This window comes from Salarias fasciatus, chromosome 14 (genome assembly GCF_902148845.1).
Source record: "Salarias fasciatus chromosome 14, fSalaFa1.1, whole genome shotgun sequence".
NCBI lineage: Eukaryota > Metazoa > Chordata > Actinopteri > Blenniiformes > Blenniidae > Salarias > Salarias fasciatus.
Genome location: NC_043758.1, coordinates 14911648 through 14927726, shown reverse-complemented (window position 1 = coordinate 14927726; position 16079 = coordinate 14911648). Strand labels below are relative to the sequence as shown.

Here is a 16079-nt window from a genome sequence, read left to right as displayed (position 1 = left end):
ATTAGCACGTGAAGTAAATCCGAATGGTTATAAAACATTTTAAAAGACGTGTTATCTTTTCAATCCGTTAAAATAACGTTTTGATACACACAGACCTGCACATGCGCAGTGCTCCGCGGAAGGATATACCGGCGCACAGCGACTTAGTCTATGGCTTCTACTGCTTCACGTGCTAATACGCCATCCCCTGGACCACTGGAAGGAGTATTTTGTCCACTTTCGTCAGTCTGGCTCTGTCTCCTCTTCACCTCCCGCAGTTGAGCTAAGCTAACTACGATGCTAACAGCTGGGATCCAGCCACTGGACACACAGACACAAAAAAGGTATTATGAGCTTATCTCATTTTGTAAATGATAGGGATAGGACGTGGGTCCAAAATCTTCGGAGTATTCTTTTAAATATGCAGGACATCGGCCCTCGGAGGACCTGAGTTTGACAACCCTGTGCAGACACTCAATAATTTTTGGAAGAATCTTTTATTTCTGCTGTGCAAGTGAAGAAAGCAAAAGACGACCCATGTGCTTCTGATTTAGCTGACTGACCATCTGACTGTATCAGAGTTGAAATAGTCAGTAGTTACTTATAGTTTGATGTTCTCTTCGGTACAATACTTGCTGTAAGACTGAAATTCGGTTTTATATGATCATTAAAAAAGTGAAAAATAATCACTGTCACTGTGTGTATTTTTGTACATAATTCTTATTGGGAGCACTGCAGCTGAGGTTTGCCTGGGTTTCCTCTTGACCGTCGCCATTGCCACCAACCAAGACTTGTTTGCTACATATTAGTCCTGTGACGGACTTCTGACAAATCACATCTTTTTGCTTGAGTTTGCTGGGGTCGGCTCCAGCATCCTACAGTCCCGTTCTGGATACAGGTCGTATACATGGAAATTGGGTGGATGGACTGAAAAAAACAGGAAGTGAAAATCCCCAAGGCAACAAATGGTGCAAACAACTGACAGTGACCTCAAATAAAGGAGCACACACAGAGCAGTGCTCAGCTCTACTCCGATATGCAATGCATTGTTATTTCTCTGTATTGAATTTCTGAAAATGAGTTTTCATGACTGTCACTCCTCACAATAATTGTTTTTTTTAAAAATGGAAAATTCATCTTTTGCAGCCACCTCTGAGTTAACCCTGGATCCATTTTTTATCCCACCTGGAGGAAAGTATCCCATATTCTTCCTTGGTATTGCGATTTATTTTTTTGCTATCTCCTGCAACCTGACTCTGCTGACTCTGATCGTTCTGAAGAGGAACCTCCACAAGCCCATGTACTTCATCCTGTTCAGTCTTCCTCTCAATGACCTGATAGGAATCACAGCCATGCTGCCAAAAGTGCTGTCAGACATTGTCACAGAGACGCACAGGGTTTACTATCCCCTCTGTGTTTTGCAAGCATTCCTCCTCCACATGTACGGAGGGGGGGTGCTCTTCATTCTTGCAGCCATGTCCTTTGATCGATATGTTGCCATCTGCCTGCCGCTACGATACAGCTCCGTCATGACCCCGAGAGTTATCACGTGTATAGTCTCTCTAGTCTGGGGTCTGGACCTTGTCTTGATTGTTTTGTTGTTCTCCTTGCAGTCGAGGCTTCCCAGGTGCAAATCTGTTATCAAGAATGTGTTCTGTGATAACCCATCACTCCTGAAGCTCACCTGTGGAAACACGGCTCTCAATAACATCATAGGACTGTTCAACACTGCCGTCATGCAGGCAATCAGCGTGTCTGTCCAGGTGTTCTCTTACGTTAAAATCCTCATCGCCTGTCTGGTAACTAACAAATCTGAGACAAAGAAAAAAGCAGTCAACACGTGTATCGCTCAGTTACTTATTCTGCTCATATTTGAGGTTGTGGGAACTTTCACTATTTTATCTCACAGGTTCAAGAATGTCTCTGCTGACCTGCGTAAGATCATGGGCATGCTCATTTTCCTTGTACCTCCACTCTTTAATCCAATTGTGTATGGACTGTATACAAGTGAGATACGATATACTCTGCTGAGATTTTTAAAAATCAGAATGTCCACTTGAATGTTCACGTGAATGTTCTCAATGTTTCACAGCTGTCAATATCTCCCTTCATGAGTCAGAATGCTTATTACACTCTGTTGTACAAATATGTCTTAAACTATAAAATCATTGAAACATCTGTTTTGTCAGCTATTTCTACCCTCTCAGAATATATCTCATTTGTGTCAAGAGTACATTCTGTTTTAGTGACTTTCAAGTTAAAATGATATGCAAAAAAAAAAATGACTTGCAATGTTAAGGTTTATGTGGTGGAAATGTAAAATATAATGGACATTTCACAGATAAAAGTAAAAAAAAATGAAATCACTGTGTAATTTTTAAGATGCACCTTTACTTTGAAAGCTCAATTTTACTCAGAACAAAAACAAGTTGTTCCAAATTTGTTTAGAAGAATCTCAGATATAAATGTTGCTTTTTAATATAATAGTGTCATCAAAAGTGATTTAGGTTTTAAAAAGTGACAGGTAATAAATGTATACACCTGTGTGTGGGTTTGTCTTTGTTCTCATCTGTTTCAAATGTTATTGTGTGCTTAAAGGAAGGTTGTAAAGAAGTTTCCCCTATGTCTAATAATAAAATCCAGTTTTTCTGAAACATAGTTTGTGTGAATTGTGTGTTTTTCATCTTGAGCCTGTGGACGCATTAAAGGCACAAACTGATTTTCTTCTTGTTTGTGTTTGCCATAATGTCAAAATCAAAATTGTGAGATCAGTCAATCCTTGTTTGATGACTATTTCCTAAATATTTGTGAGACCACATAATGACCACTTTGTATATTTTGTGAATCGTCTTTCATACAGTGTAAAGAGTGAATACGCATGGATCATTTTTCACAGTCAACTCAGTAATGGATGGATATTCCCCTATGAATGCCATGGGACTGTATGAATCTTTGAGCCATTTATTCAAATGTTTTTCCTTGACTATTTGAGGAAAATTAGGAGGTTACCACCTGATAACCTGGTGGTAACCTGGTGACCCGAACAGCATGAAAAACAACATGTGATATAAAGAGTAGCCCTGTCAGGTTTCGAGTTTTATGAAAGGCAGCTGAACTGATCTTTTGATTCCAAGCAAAGCTTCATTTCAACACTCAGCCTGAGCATCACATCACCTCTGCTCTCATTCTGTGTTACTAGATCCCTTCAAGTTCCACTGTCTTATTCAATAATCTCTCTTGTTCTCACTGCTCAGCTGATCTCCTTCAACCATGACAAGAAAAAAAAAATACAAGAAAAAATCAGGTAGTTGTGACCTTCAGACACATGTAGCAGCATAACTTTATCGGAATTTTATGCTGGGATTGCTGATATCTGACTGCTCTTATGCTGCATTGATAAAACAAATGATTTATTTACCAATCTCTGACTGAACAGTCTCAGATAAATTATATTTAATCTTCTATTACTATATTTTTCTAACAAAATTCTTGATGAGATGACATGATGAAAGACATGATTTGAGTCAGATCCGGTTTGCATTCAGAGGCAGCATGTTTGATTACAGTCATGTCTGATCTCATGCCTTGTCAATCCAAGGGCTGCTACAGAGTGATCACAAGTTCAAACCAAGTGTTCATTATCCCAAAAAATTTGTTGTGGACTTGGGGTTGGATTTTTGTCGAAAGTTTTGGAGTTTTCGTCTGTGACAGATGCATTTCAGTACTGTCAGATGTTGCTTGCATCCGTCCATATTCTGCCATTTCTGCAGTCCTAAGTTTTTCAAACAAATTGCCCGTTCTCCATTTACACAGACACCGGTAGGTTTTGAAAACATTGCACTTTGGACGGTGTTTTCAGAGACTCCTAATGCAAAGAAAGTTTCAAGGTTTTAAATGAAAATGTGTCAACAGTAAGAGGATTTTATCAGTTGCCGTGCATGAAATCCCTTTGATCACCAATATACAATTGGATTGCTGATCCTCACATCCCATTCAGTTAACATTTGTGTGTTTTCCTTTGAAAGTGTTTATAAAGCCATGCTACGCCTCCCAAACTGCCTCACTCAATCAAAAATGAACAAAAAACAAAAAAAGGTATGTATCAGGCAAAGTCCAGCACCTTGCTGATCTTCTCAGAGTCGACACATCATTGAACACAGATTGAGTCGCTGCTCTGCTCTTGCTCAATGGTATAAACACAAAATGATGACTTATGTAAAATAGGAAAACAAAACAACATTGACCATCATTAGATGTGCCATGCCAGTCATTCAAAGTCCTTCTATCCATCCTTGACATCACTTCTATCCTGTTCAGGACAGCAGGGCGCTGGTGTGAATCCCAGAGGAATCACACAGAGAGCGATACAACCACACACACTCATATTCTAAGGTCCGGCAATTCAAGGGTCATAATTAATCCCACATGTTTTTGGACTGTGGGAAGAAACCGGAGTATCCAGAGGAAATACACACACATAGAAAATAACAAGGAAACTCCATGAAGCCTGACAGTCTGAAAATGAGCTGAAACACTTTATAGTGAAAGATCGATATAATCCCAACAGTAGATTAAAAACAACAGCCCAGATTTACTGAGAATGATGTTGAATTGTGTGTTCACCTTCAATATTTTGCACTTTCAGTTTGCATGGGTTTTTCAGGTGAGGTACTGAATTAGTCCATGAGTGGCATCACACACAAACAGGAGTGTTGAAGTGCTTTAGATCTCGTTTATAGTCAGACAATCAGCTGCAAACTGTATCATTTAGTTTTTGATTTGGAGTGATGCCCCTACCAGTGCAAAAATGTGGAGCTGAATGTGTGTCAAACAAATTAAACATGCTAGAGCCTTAAAACAAAGAGATCTGAATTTGACAGAAAAAAAAAAAGACAATTGGTCACTGAGTCATCTTTTAGAGGCATTTAAAACAGACCCAAAAGTAAACATTCACAGACAATCCTCAGTGTGCTGTGTAAATTGATCAGCTTCCAATGTGTGCGCATGTTTGTTTTCACATGCGTAACAATTTCAAAGATCAGGACCGTTGTTATTGACTTTGACTTACTGTCTCATGGGCCAAATGGGTTTTTTTCCCCCCCATGTCTGTGAATATTCTCATTTGCACAAGTTGAGGGAATCTCAAAATAAGTTAATAGTCAGGTGAATTTGACTTCGTCTTGCACCTTAGAAGGGGTGTGGCTGGTCCTTGAGAAGGGAATAGACAGCTGAGTCCGGTCATGAGGAGTTGCAACTGTTCGTTCATTCATTTTCCTGTCCGCTTGTCCTTTTCAGAGTCACAGGGGAGGGATGGAGCTTAACATGGGCGAGGGCGAGGTGCACCCTGGACAATTCTCCACTTTGGCGCAGGGCCAACACATAGTACAGACAACCATTCACTGTCACATTCACACCTAGGGGTAATTTAGGGATGACAATTAACCTTACAACCATGTTTTTGGACTTTGGAACAAAGCTCGAGTACTGTAGGGAGTCCACACCCACACAGAGAGAACATACAAACTCCACATTCCTTAGGTTCAGTTTAACCGTTTTCACTGTTTTGGTTCAAAGTTAAGTAACTTTGCAATAACATGGTGTCTCATGGTTAAAGGGGCAGGGTGTCATTCATGCAGAATGTGAGAGGCTCTAAGAATTTAGAAATCCAAATTTTTAATGCAAAACATGGTTCAGAAAACAATGAACCATGCATTTTACTGCTTTTGATAAAGAGAACTTTTATTATTGAATATATTTGTGACTGAGCCCTCCACCCACTGTTATTTCTTGCAAAGAAATAATAGAGTACCTTTGTAATAGAAGATGGATCAATGGGCCTTCAAACAGTGCAATATTCATCACACTCACATGGAAATCTGGACTGCTCATTTTGTGACTGTAAGATAAGTTGAAGGTAAGTTAGGTTGGGTTTTCTGAGTAAAACTTTATTGAGCGTGGATAAACTCCAAAATATCAAAGCAGTCTCTTAATGTAACTTTTCTCTCTGTGCTCTCATGTTTAGTCACATGGGTCATCTCTGCCTCTTTTAAAAGCCTCAGCCCTCTTTATTTGTCTCTACAGGATGGTGTAGATGTGGCCAAAACAACACAACCCAGAGCTCTAGGTGAGAGAGTGCAGATACAGATTCGCTTTATAGGAGTTCACTGAATACTTGTTAATACTAACATTTCGTTCAGGTGGAAGATACTTTGTAGGCTGTCAGGATTTTATAGCTTTTTTGTTTTTTTTTAAATTTTTTAATTCCAACAAAGCCTTTCAAAACAGTGATTATGTTTGCAAATTCATCCTCGGATTACTTTCTATCCTTGACGACGCTGGGTTTATCTACAACACAGGTGTATCCAGCATTTGTGTTTGGTACACTCACCTATTTATTTATTGTCTTTTGCAATCTGTTGTTAATTGTGACTATTGCTGTGAGTAGAAAGCTGCATAAACCCATGTTTATCCTGCTGTTCAGCTTGCCTGTTAGTGACATAATGGGAGCTACAGCCTTTTTCCCACAGTTTCTTCTGAGCATTGTGCTGAAGACCAGATTGGTTTCCTACCCTGCGTGTGTCGTTCAGGCTTTTTTGGTTCATTTGTACGGCTCTGCAAACTTGCTGACATTGACCGCTATGGCTTATGACAGATTTGTAGCTATATGCATCCCACTGAGGTACAATTCTATCATGAATTCCCACAGATTGATCACCATGGTTTTCCTGATATGGTTTGTAGATTTGTCAATGATCTTAACATTGTTACTGCTGTTTACACGTTTTAAAATCTGCAGAAAAAACATAGTGGATTTGTACTGCAACAATCCCTCACTGGTGAAGCTTGTCTGCGAAGACACCAGCGTCAACAACTTGTACGGGATTGTTTTAACCTTGGCGTTTCAAGGAGGCACGCTGTTGATTATTTTGTACACGTACGCACAGATACTACGTACGTGTATCATGACGAATCAGGCGGATGCCAGGAGGAAAGCCATCCAGACCTGCGGCACACATTTAGTTGTTTTTCTGTTCTTACAAATCAACACCGTGTTTACGCTCATTTCTCACCGACTTCAAAGTGTGTCTCCTTTTCTGAGGAGGACTTTTGGTGTGTCCGTTTTAATATTCCCCCCAATTTTGAATCCGATTATATATGGACTGAAAACCAATGAACTTAAGCAGAACATAATAATCTTTCTAAAAAGAAATGTGGGTTTAACAAAGTAATGGGCTTAACCTCTTATTAAGGGTCACATTTTTAAAAAATCTTAATATCTGTAATTTACCATATTTTTGAAAAGATAGTGAAAAAATATGACATTATAGTGCTTTCAGTACACTGAATAATAAGAATACAATGATGAACAATCAGTAAATCTATTTGCCTTTTTTTTATTTTAACTCTTGCCTTATTTATGAATGCATTCAATACCTCATTTTTAGTATCCTGTGTAAGACAGATGGCATTTAACAAATGTTTTTGGATACAAAAATGTATTGTGATGTGGTTTCTCTTTCAATCTATTCATATATGATTTCAGTTTTTTTCCCAGAAAATAAGACACAAACAAGTGACACATTAGGTATTACTTCACATATAATATGAAAATATTTGTGAGTTATTCTTAAAAATAGACATCCAGATACATTTTTCTTGGCATAATTGGATGATCAGCGAATATTTACTGTATCTAAATTGATGCCAGCATGCCTTTTAACAGCATTTCAACGGTATTTCACACATAAGATTTGAGGCCTGCTTTTTTTTTTCTTCTTTTTTTTTTAATGTTTTGCTTGAAAGTGTTAAACACCGGATATTAGACATTATTGCTGAAAAAAAATGAAACTGTTGCACACATAATTCAAATGTAAATGTTTGTGAATGTTATCCACTTGCCAAAAATTTAAATGAAATGAAATTAATATGAAAGTTTTTTTTCTGTTTACTTCTTTGTGCTTTATTTCAAGTACGTGTTAAGTGTTTGAGCATCTCAGCAGTGTTGTATATCGTTTTTGGTATGTACCTGCTGCAATGAATAACACTTAAGTTAATCATTATTTTGCCGTGTTCTGATTTTCTTTCCAAGACAATAAAATTGAGCTTGTTTCAAAACAAAACGCTTGTGTTCAAGGTTGTTTGAGGGCAGAATCCACATAAAGTAAAAAAAAAAAAAAAAAATCCGTGAAATAGCTTAACACTAATGCAAAGTAAATACCCACTTGACAAAATAACCATTGCTCTCCTCATATCATTAGAACATCCATTTAAATAAAATAAACAGAAAAAAAATGATCACAAGTAAAACAATTTAATGATTTTATTTTTTGCTATAGTTATCTTGAAGAGTCTTCAAATGAAATTGGGAGAAATATGGTTGCTATTTGAGGCTAAATAAGTGAGAAATAAAATAGATGATTAAATGTGGCTAATTTCACAGTTTTTCATCACCTGTGGGGAAAAAAACAAAAACAAAAAAAAAACTACAGTAGCATAGTTTCATCCAACCATGGGGGGTGGAGGGGTGCTGGAACTGACTGGCTGGTGATCAGAAAAGGCAGAGACACCCTGGATAGGTCACCTGTCCATCACCAGGCAAACTCAGAGGGAAATGTGAACCACACACAGGCACACGATTTCAAGTCACCAGTGAGCCTCATATGCACGTTTTAGAACCGTGGGCATGATTACTATAGATGGGACAGGTCAATTTATTGAGATTTGACGTAACACACACACACACACACACACACACACACACACACACACACACAAAATAAAAATAAAATGAAGTATTCTCATAATTTAATTTTCACCATTCCCACCAAAATATTGAAAGTAACCTTTTTGGTCCTCATAACACAACCCTCAACCATGTATTGTATGAATCTCATAAAAAACAAGACAACAGATGCTGTCTTATTTCAAACTTGACCTGCAAGCTCACACAATCATGCCTTGAGGATTTTTTTTATGAGCTTATGTCGACTGTTTCAGCTTTCATACCTGATCAATATACATTCCATTCCTGCCACTCCCACATTCAGGAAGTTTAGTTACACAAGGTGAATATGCCAGAAAGAAGTAGCAACGACTGAAATACTTCACACTAGGAAATCAAAGTACAGAAATGTACGTTAAAGTGTATAAGTGTATGAATGCCATGCGGCTTCAACTTCCCGGTGCAAAGAAATGGGTTCAGAAGATGCATTCTGCATATGAACCAGTGACAAGCATCAGTAAAAATTTTCAGTAAGAGGCTCTTCTGTTAGTTTCACTTATCTCCATTCAAATTCAGCTTTTCCATGTATATATATATATATATATATATATATATATATATATATATATATATATATATATATATATATATATATATATATATAAAGCCTCTCATATATATATGTGGAAAAGCTGAATAATTTGAATGGAGATAAGTGAAACTAAAAGATGAGCAGAACTTTTAGACTGTATGAAATGCAGTTTCGATTTTATCATGATACACATTCAAATCAAGAGATTCAATTTGAAATGAGAGCATTCAGATACACATTTTTTAAGCAATCATTCACACCAAGCAATTTATTTTTGTGTACAATTCATTTTTTTCTTCCTACTTTCACAGGATTCATCCCATAGAAGAAACTCAGAATTTTTTGTTCTGTCTTTGAGTCTGGGTGTCCATTAAACTTTCTTCTTCTTTTTTTCTTCCAATCACATAATAATAAAACAAGAATCAAAGGTTGACCGGAGGTGAAAAACCTTCAATTGGGAAATAAAGGTCTGCACGAACAAGTAACCACATGGCTTAAGGTGAATGAGGAAACAGATTCAGCAACAAATACTTCTATACTAATTGCATATTCACCCCAGTAATTATATGAAATAATTATTGTGATGCATTTTTCCTTTTTTTTCAGTCGCTATTCTTCCTTGAGTGACATTCACATTTGATATTTGCAATAGTTTTACTGACCACGCCATCGTTGAAAGCATATGCTGGAATCCATTCAACACATTATTTTTCCATCATTAGACAATGTTTTTATGTCATTTGAATATATTTATATCTTCCAATAAAATCATCTTCACTTATGTCAGTGTGGTTCAGTACTCTTCACAGATCTCTGTTACGCCCCCCGTGAGTCACTGCCATTAATAATCAACTTTATGATAACCAGGAAGCCTCCAGGGAGCTGCCTGCTGTTTTGCACGAAACCACTGCTATAAAGCTGTGGATCCCTCTGAACGTGCTACCAGTTGCTAGTTGCTGGTACGATAACAGCTGGGATTTCACAGTATGTTTCCCATTAGGATGCGTATTGTGCCTGTGTGTAAATGAGTGATTTGTGTTGCCTGTCCTGCTTGTGCCTTTAGGTCCCGGGAATCACCATGTCTGAATGTCGTGCTCTCTTATTTCTGTACTGATGTTATTTGCTTCCTGCTCAGCAACAACAAAGAACTGAATAATTTTTTACATTTTTCTATGCAGTGAGAGCGTGAAAATGGATTCCCCACACAATGTGTCTACAGTTATAGTGCTAAAAGCCTTCAATCTCTCCTCTGAAAGTGTCTTTCCAGCATTTCTCTTTTCCACGCTGACCTACTTGATCATCCTTTTCTGCAATCTCATGCTGACGCTCACCATTGTGCTGAACACAACCCTGCACCAGCCCATGTATATGATCCTGCTGAACCTCCCCATCAATGACCTGACGGGATCATCGGCGGTCTTCTCACAGCTCATGAAGGAAACCCTGACAAACAGCGGGGCAATACAATACTCAGCTTGTGTCACTCAAGCCTTTTTCATTCACATCTACGCAACAGGGAGCGTGTTCATCCTGACAGCCATGGCTTATGACCGCTACATGGCCATATGCTGCCCTTTGCAGTACAGCGCAGTCATGACAAACGCCCACGTCATGAGAATAATCGCAGGGATGTGGTTAACCTGTTTGGCCACAATTACCGTCCTGTTTTATCTGCTTCTGCGTTTGCCCCGCTGTCGCTCTGAAATATCACACACCTATTGTGACAACCCCTCGTTGCTCACTCTGGTCTGCGCCGACACAAGCATCAATAATTTGTACGGCCTTTTCTTAGTCGCTGTTACACAACTGCTGGCCAACGGGATGATGTTGTTCACCTATCTGCAGATCCTTATCGCTTGTTTTAGGTCAAAATCACGAGACACAAAGACCAAAGCCATACAGACATGTGCGACTCACCTGATGGTTTTTCTCCTGCTGGAGTGTTGCGGCCTTTTCACCATCATAGCCTACAGACTGAAGAACCTATCACCACATTTCAGGAGATTTGTTGGACTGATGGCATTAGTTTTTCCCCCTGCTCTGAATCCAATCATCTATGGACTGAAAACAAAAGAAATACGAGAAACAATTTTTCGCTCCCTGAGAAAGAAAATACGTCCTTTTTAATGAGCTTTCGTTTAAAGATACAATGATTTGTTTACTGCTTTCATTTGAATGTACATATTAAAGGCCAAATATACAGGTGAGAATTGTTTTTCTCTGTCATTTTTTCATTCATATATCTGTGATTAAGTTTGTATATTTCAGTGAGTGTGCAAGTTTTAATCAGGATGATTATCATCACGATAAGAAAAACAAAACAAACAAACAAACACACAAATAAAAACCCACCTGTGTCACAAATGTGCCATTTTAGAATAATGGATTTTTGATTTTCTTATCTTAAAAGCTATAATTGTAATGGCTGAAAGCTACAGTTGCTTTGTTGTCAAATGAAATTGGACCAGATTCAAACATAAATTCATAATATAATACTTGTGGATATCAGTGCCATTTCTTTATGTTATTTTCTGCAAAGCAACACTGCATTTTTGCTCAGGAATATACCAGCTTTACGTTTCATTCAACACCTCTGTTTCTGCAAATACAACGTATTATACATTTTTGTTACCAAATTCCTCAAGAATGTGGTATTTTTGGATTGCGTGATTTATTTTTTTCCTCAGTTCTGAGGAAACTGAAATGATCTCAGATGTTAACAATGCCAATGTGACTGAAATTCAATGTGTGTCAACAATGACAAAATAAACCTGTCAAAGTGAAAATAGCTTGATCTTAATGCTGCATGTAAGCAGCTTGCTGGGATAACATAACAGCAGCAAAGCAAATCTGAATAAAAATCCAATTAATAAAGAGTGAACAGCATCTATTTAGTTTGGGGGTTATTGTGAAAACCAGTCTCTTTAGTATCATGTTGTGTTTCTTACCGTTGCATCATTTTTATTCATGTTTTTTAATGAAGCCTCAGATGGTAATTCAATTTGTTCATGGGATGCCCTTTGAGCTGCATTTTGTGGGATTTGCCGCCATCTGGTGACAATAAATGATGCTGCACTCAGCAGAAAGCGAGGGCAATTCATTTACACAGCGCCACTCATCGACGGCAATAGCTAAAACCCATTTTTTGAAATTCACTGTCATTATTTTCTGCTCCAATTTCAAAGGACATGGATAAAAAAAATATCACGAATTTAATTAAATTATAACAGTTTTTCTTGAAAAAAAATCTATCATATTTTTTTTGCTTTGAATTAAAATTATATTAGATGTTAAAAACAACAGTATCAAATTTATACCCCATGTTGAATTATTCCCAATCAAACAAAAATACAATCAAAAACAAAATTATGAAAGTATTGTATTTTTTAATTACATTTAATTAAAATCTTGATTTTATTTTTAAATCATTTTCAAGTGTTAACTTAACGTAATGCTTCTTATACCTCACAATTAATTTATGCTGATGTTGTATAAGAGGAATGGATGAAGCCACATCCTGCAGTCATAGAGAAATTCAATGCTGCCTTGTGTAGATATTAGAGGCAGAAATTGCCTTAATAATATCCGTTATTTTTAGACTATGTAAGATAATTCAACATTCTCTTTAAGCAGCTTCAGGACAATGACCTGAATTTCAAAACCCATCATTTAGGTTTGTAGACAAGTAAGATTAGACAGGTAACATTGTCGTTGAACATTATTGTACGTTGAAACCTTTATATGTCACAGCAGCATATGGATAAAACAAAAGTGGCATGTGGATGAAAGGCAACACAATATTAAAAAGGACATGAAAACAAAAAAGAAAGAAAAACATGTAATAGTTGTTAATAGAGGATAATTAGCCATTCAAATAATGACATACAATAGATTAAGACTGATGTGCAGACCAGTTCAGGCTTGAAGTATAATGTTTGCAGCCCTGAGAAAGAAACTGTTTTTGAGTCTCAGTCTGAAACTTCATGGTTGTGAACCTTGGAGGGGAGGGTGCTGTCATATCTGAGAGCTGCACTATGAACTGGGATTAATAAACCCATGATGTCTGGATTAATAAACCCATGATGTCTCTCAGTCACATGGACAGGCCAACCCAGACATTTGCTATCCTTTATCAGCAGTACAACGATGAACTCAGTAATTCAATCCAGGCTTTTCCGATTTTGATTAGTGCTGTTCACATCAAAATGGAGGTGTTTGCAGCGTCTGGCCAGCTGCAAACATGGAGAAACCCTGCAGAGCAGCTTACTTTATGAGAGAGAAGCAGACAACTATTCTTCAAAAATGTGAAGAATCCAAACACAACATAAAGGGCAAAAGCAAACAGAAATGCTGCCAGGAAAAGGCCAACTTGGTTAATTTGGAACTTTGTGAGATTGTACGAAATAAATTCATCAGACAATGTGAACTGCCAGCTCAGTTATCATAAATTCCTCACCATGACAACATGAATCCATAAATTCATGTTTCAGCAGTTCTGTTATGTTCGACGACTATTAATAACCTCAGTTTTTCAGATGCAACGCTGGTGGATCAAAAGAGGCTTGGTCAAGAACGAGAACGAAAACATACAAGGCAAATGGAAGTTAGAAGACTCTCCCACTCGTGACCTATGGGCAGCAGAACTTATGAGGTTCTTACAAATGGGGAAATTAATGGTTGCTACTGCTAATGGTGATCTGTAGCAGACCTCTCTTGATGCACACCCCTAGTTTACTACTAGTTACGACTAGCTATATCCAAAAAAAAAAAAAAAAAAAAAAGGGTTTGTGGTGTCCTTGCATTTCCTTCCTCCCCTACACCTCCTTTTATTTTTGTGGCCTGGTCTGTTCACTAATATGGTTCGGAAAAAAAAAAAAAAATGTATGTATGGTTCTGTAATTTTCTGTGTTGGTTGTCGGCTCTGTTTTGGTGTTGTCTAGATTGGGGGTTTGGGATTGTTCTAGGTTGCGTGCGGTGCGTCGACAACACTGTTTTGTATTGTGACTTTGTACATAGGTTGCCCCCGGATGCCGCATCCAGCCATGCCGGATGCCAGCTTTAAATAAAGGCAGCAGCAGGAGGAGACTCAGTCTCGTCCTGCTGCTAATATTAAAATCTGTTCGGATAGTAAAAGGCAATACAATATTGCACGCCCCAGCTGCTGAACAGGACAAGGGGGAAAAAAAAACAAAAAAAAAACAAATGGGGAAATTAAGGTGTACAACTGGCGGCTCTGCAGGTAAATTCTACAAGACATGGCAGCCATTTATATGCAAACAGTAAAGCTGTGTACTATTCCATAGTGTTTTATCTGTAAGAGGACTGTATGTGTAACTTTTTTTGAGTGTGTGTGTGTTTTGGTTTTTTTCTGTTGTTGTTGTAATTGTTATTTTAATTTTAATTATGCTGTTTTATAATGTCAGGGGATGGGCTAATTAGGAGGGGTGGGTGGGGTATACATCTTTCTGCACAAATGTGTTGTTTATGTTGTCTAATTGGAAAAAATGGAAAATAAAAAAAAAAACATACAAGGCTTGATTTTATTTGGTCAAAAGATTGCATCCATTCCTTAAAACTCTTTTCCTCGTAAGTGCTCCCATCTTGATCCACCAATGTCAAAAGAATCTTCTAACAGCGGGCTGTCCATTTTCCATTGTTTATCTCTTTCCCAGAACTTAACCTGTTGTGAGGTCGGTCAGCCATTCAGTGGAATTTAACTGATTGATCCTGGGATGATGTAAACCTAGGCTAGGAAACTCAGGGTTATTCCCTGAAGTTACCTTGATAAGAGAAAATTAAGCTTCATAAGACAAATCTGTGTCTGAATTAAAAAAAAAAAAAAAAAGAAAAAACAGGCCAAAGAGATCAATGTATTAAATTCACAGATGGAAAGATGGCATCAGTAATTTTGGAAGTGCACTTAAAGGAATACTCCACCCAAAAAACGATTTGGCCTCATTTTCTACTCACCCTCATGCTGAGAAACACTCTGGAGCACTTTTTTGACGTTTCAAATGCAGTTGGAGATGTTTGGGGATTTTCGTTGTCAACAAACAGGGACCGACAGAGCCCGACAGAAAAAATGGTCCATAAAATCCAAAAAACGTTCCCATTTTCCTTCATACTGCTCGTCCGCTGTAATCCAAGTGTCCTGAGCGCGTAACGTCCATAATTAATTCTTAACGAGGTCATTTAGTACATTTTAAGAGCCCAAACAGGGCACTTTCATACAGCTCCATTGCATGTCTGCGCGCGCACCCTGAACTACGGAAGCCGCGGCAGACCAAGCCAGACGCTTGCGCGCTTTCAGCGACTACTTTTCTTAATTGCAAGCGTAGAAGAAGAAGTTCCGCTGTTTATATTCTGCTGTGAGTGACCGAGCTGTGGACAATCACAAAAGTGATTGGCTACTGTTTTAAAGCTTTGAATTCGGTGTCCTGCTGAAAGGGCACAAGCGTGTTGCTTGGTCTGCCGCGGCTTCCGTAGTTCAGGGTGCGCGCGCAGACATGCAATGGAGCTGTATGACAGCGCCCTGTTTGGGCGCTAAAAATGTACTAAATGACCTCGTTAAGAATTAATTATGGACGTTACGCGCTCAGGACACTTGGATTACAGCGGACGAGCAGTATGAAGGAAAATGGGAACGTTTTGTGGATTTTATGGACCATTTTTCCTGTCGGGCTCTGTCGGTCCCTGTTTGTTGACCACGAAAATCCCCAAACATCTCCAACTGCATTTGAATCGTCAAAAAAGTGCTCCAGAGTGTTTCTCAGCATGAGGGTGAGT

The 16079-nt window shown here is 38.2% G+C and overlaps 3 protein-coding genes across 3 annotated transcripts; all 3 read left to right on the top strand.

Annotated features, from left to right (window-relative positions):
• The first annotated feature begins 1103 nt into the window (after positions 1–1103).
• Positions 1104–5397, top strand: LOC115400772 (putative olfactory receptor 13C6). Its single transcript, XM_030108793.1, has 3 exons — positions 1104–1520; positions 1593–1778; positions 5275–5397. Exons 1-3 carry the CDS (start codon positions 1104–1106, stop codon positions 5395–5397), a joined length of 726 nt encoding a protein of 241 aa, XP_029964653.1.
• Positions 5398–6269: 872 nt separating this feature from the next.
• LOC115400694 (putative gustatory receptor clone PTE03) lies at positions 6270–7208 on the top strand. The gene has a single exon (XM_030108706.1). It carries the CDS (start codon positions 6270–6272, stop codon positions 7206–7208), a length of 939 nt encoding a protein of 312 aa, XP_029964566.1.
• Positions 7209–10484: 3276 nt separating this feature from the next.
• Positions 10485–11420, top strand: LOC115400770 (olfactory receptor 52E5-like). The gene has a single exon (XM_030108791.1). The coding sequence runs from the start codon at positions 10485–10487 to the stop codon at positions 11418–11420; it is 936 nt and encodes a 311-aa protein (XP_029964651.1).
• The last annotated feature ends 4659 nt before the right edge of the window (positions 11421–16079 follow it).

What these genes read in the sequence shown, in the direction of transcription:
- LOC115400772 (XM_030108793.1), top strand. Translation starts at nt 1,104, where the DNA reads ATGGAAAATTCATCTTTTGCAGCCACCTCTGAGTTAACCCTGGATCCA. An exon ending in GCTCCGTCATGACCCCGAGA is followed by an intron (nt 1,521 to 1,592) that starts GTTATCACGTGT and finishes TTCTCCTTGCAG; the next exon opens with TCGAGGCTTCCCAGGTGCAA. An exon ending in AAATCCTCATCGCCTGTCTG is followed by an intron (nt 1,779 to 5,274) that starts GTAACTAACAAA and finishes TGTCCTTTTCAG; the next exon opens with AGTCACAGGGGAGGGATGGA.
- LOC115400694 (XM_030108706.1), top strand. Translation starts at nt 6,270, where the DNA reads ATGTTTGCAAATTCATCCTCGGATTACTTTCTATCCTTGACGACGCTG.
- LOC115400770 (XM_030108791.1), top strand. Translation starts at nt 10,485, where the DNA reads ATGGATTCCCCACACAATGTGTCTACAGTTATAGTGCTAAAAGCCTTC.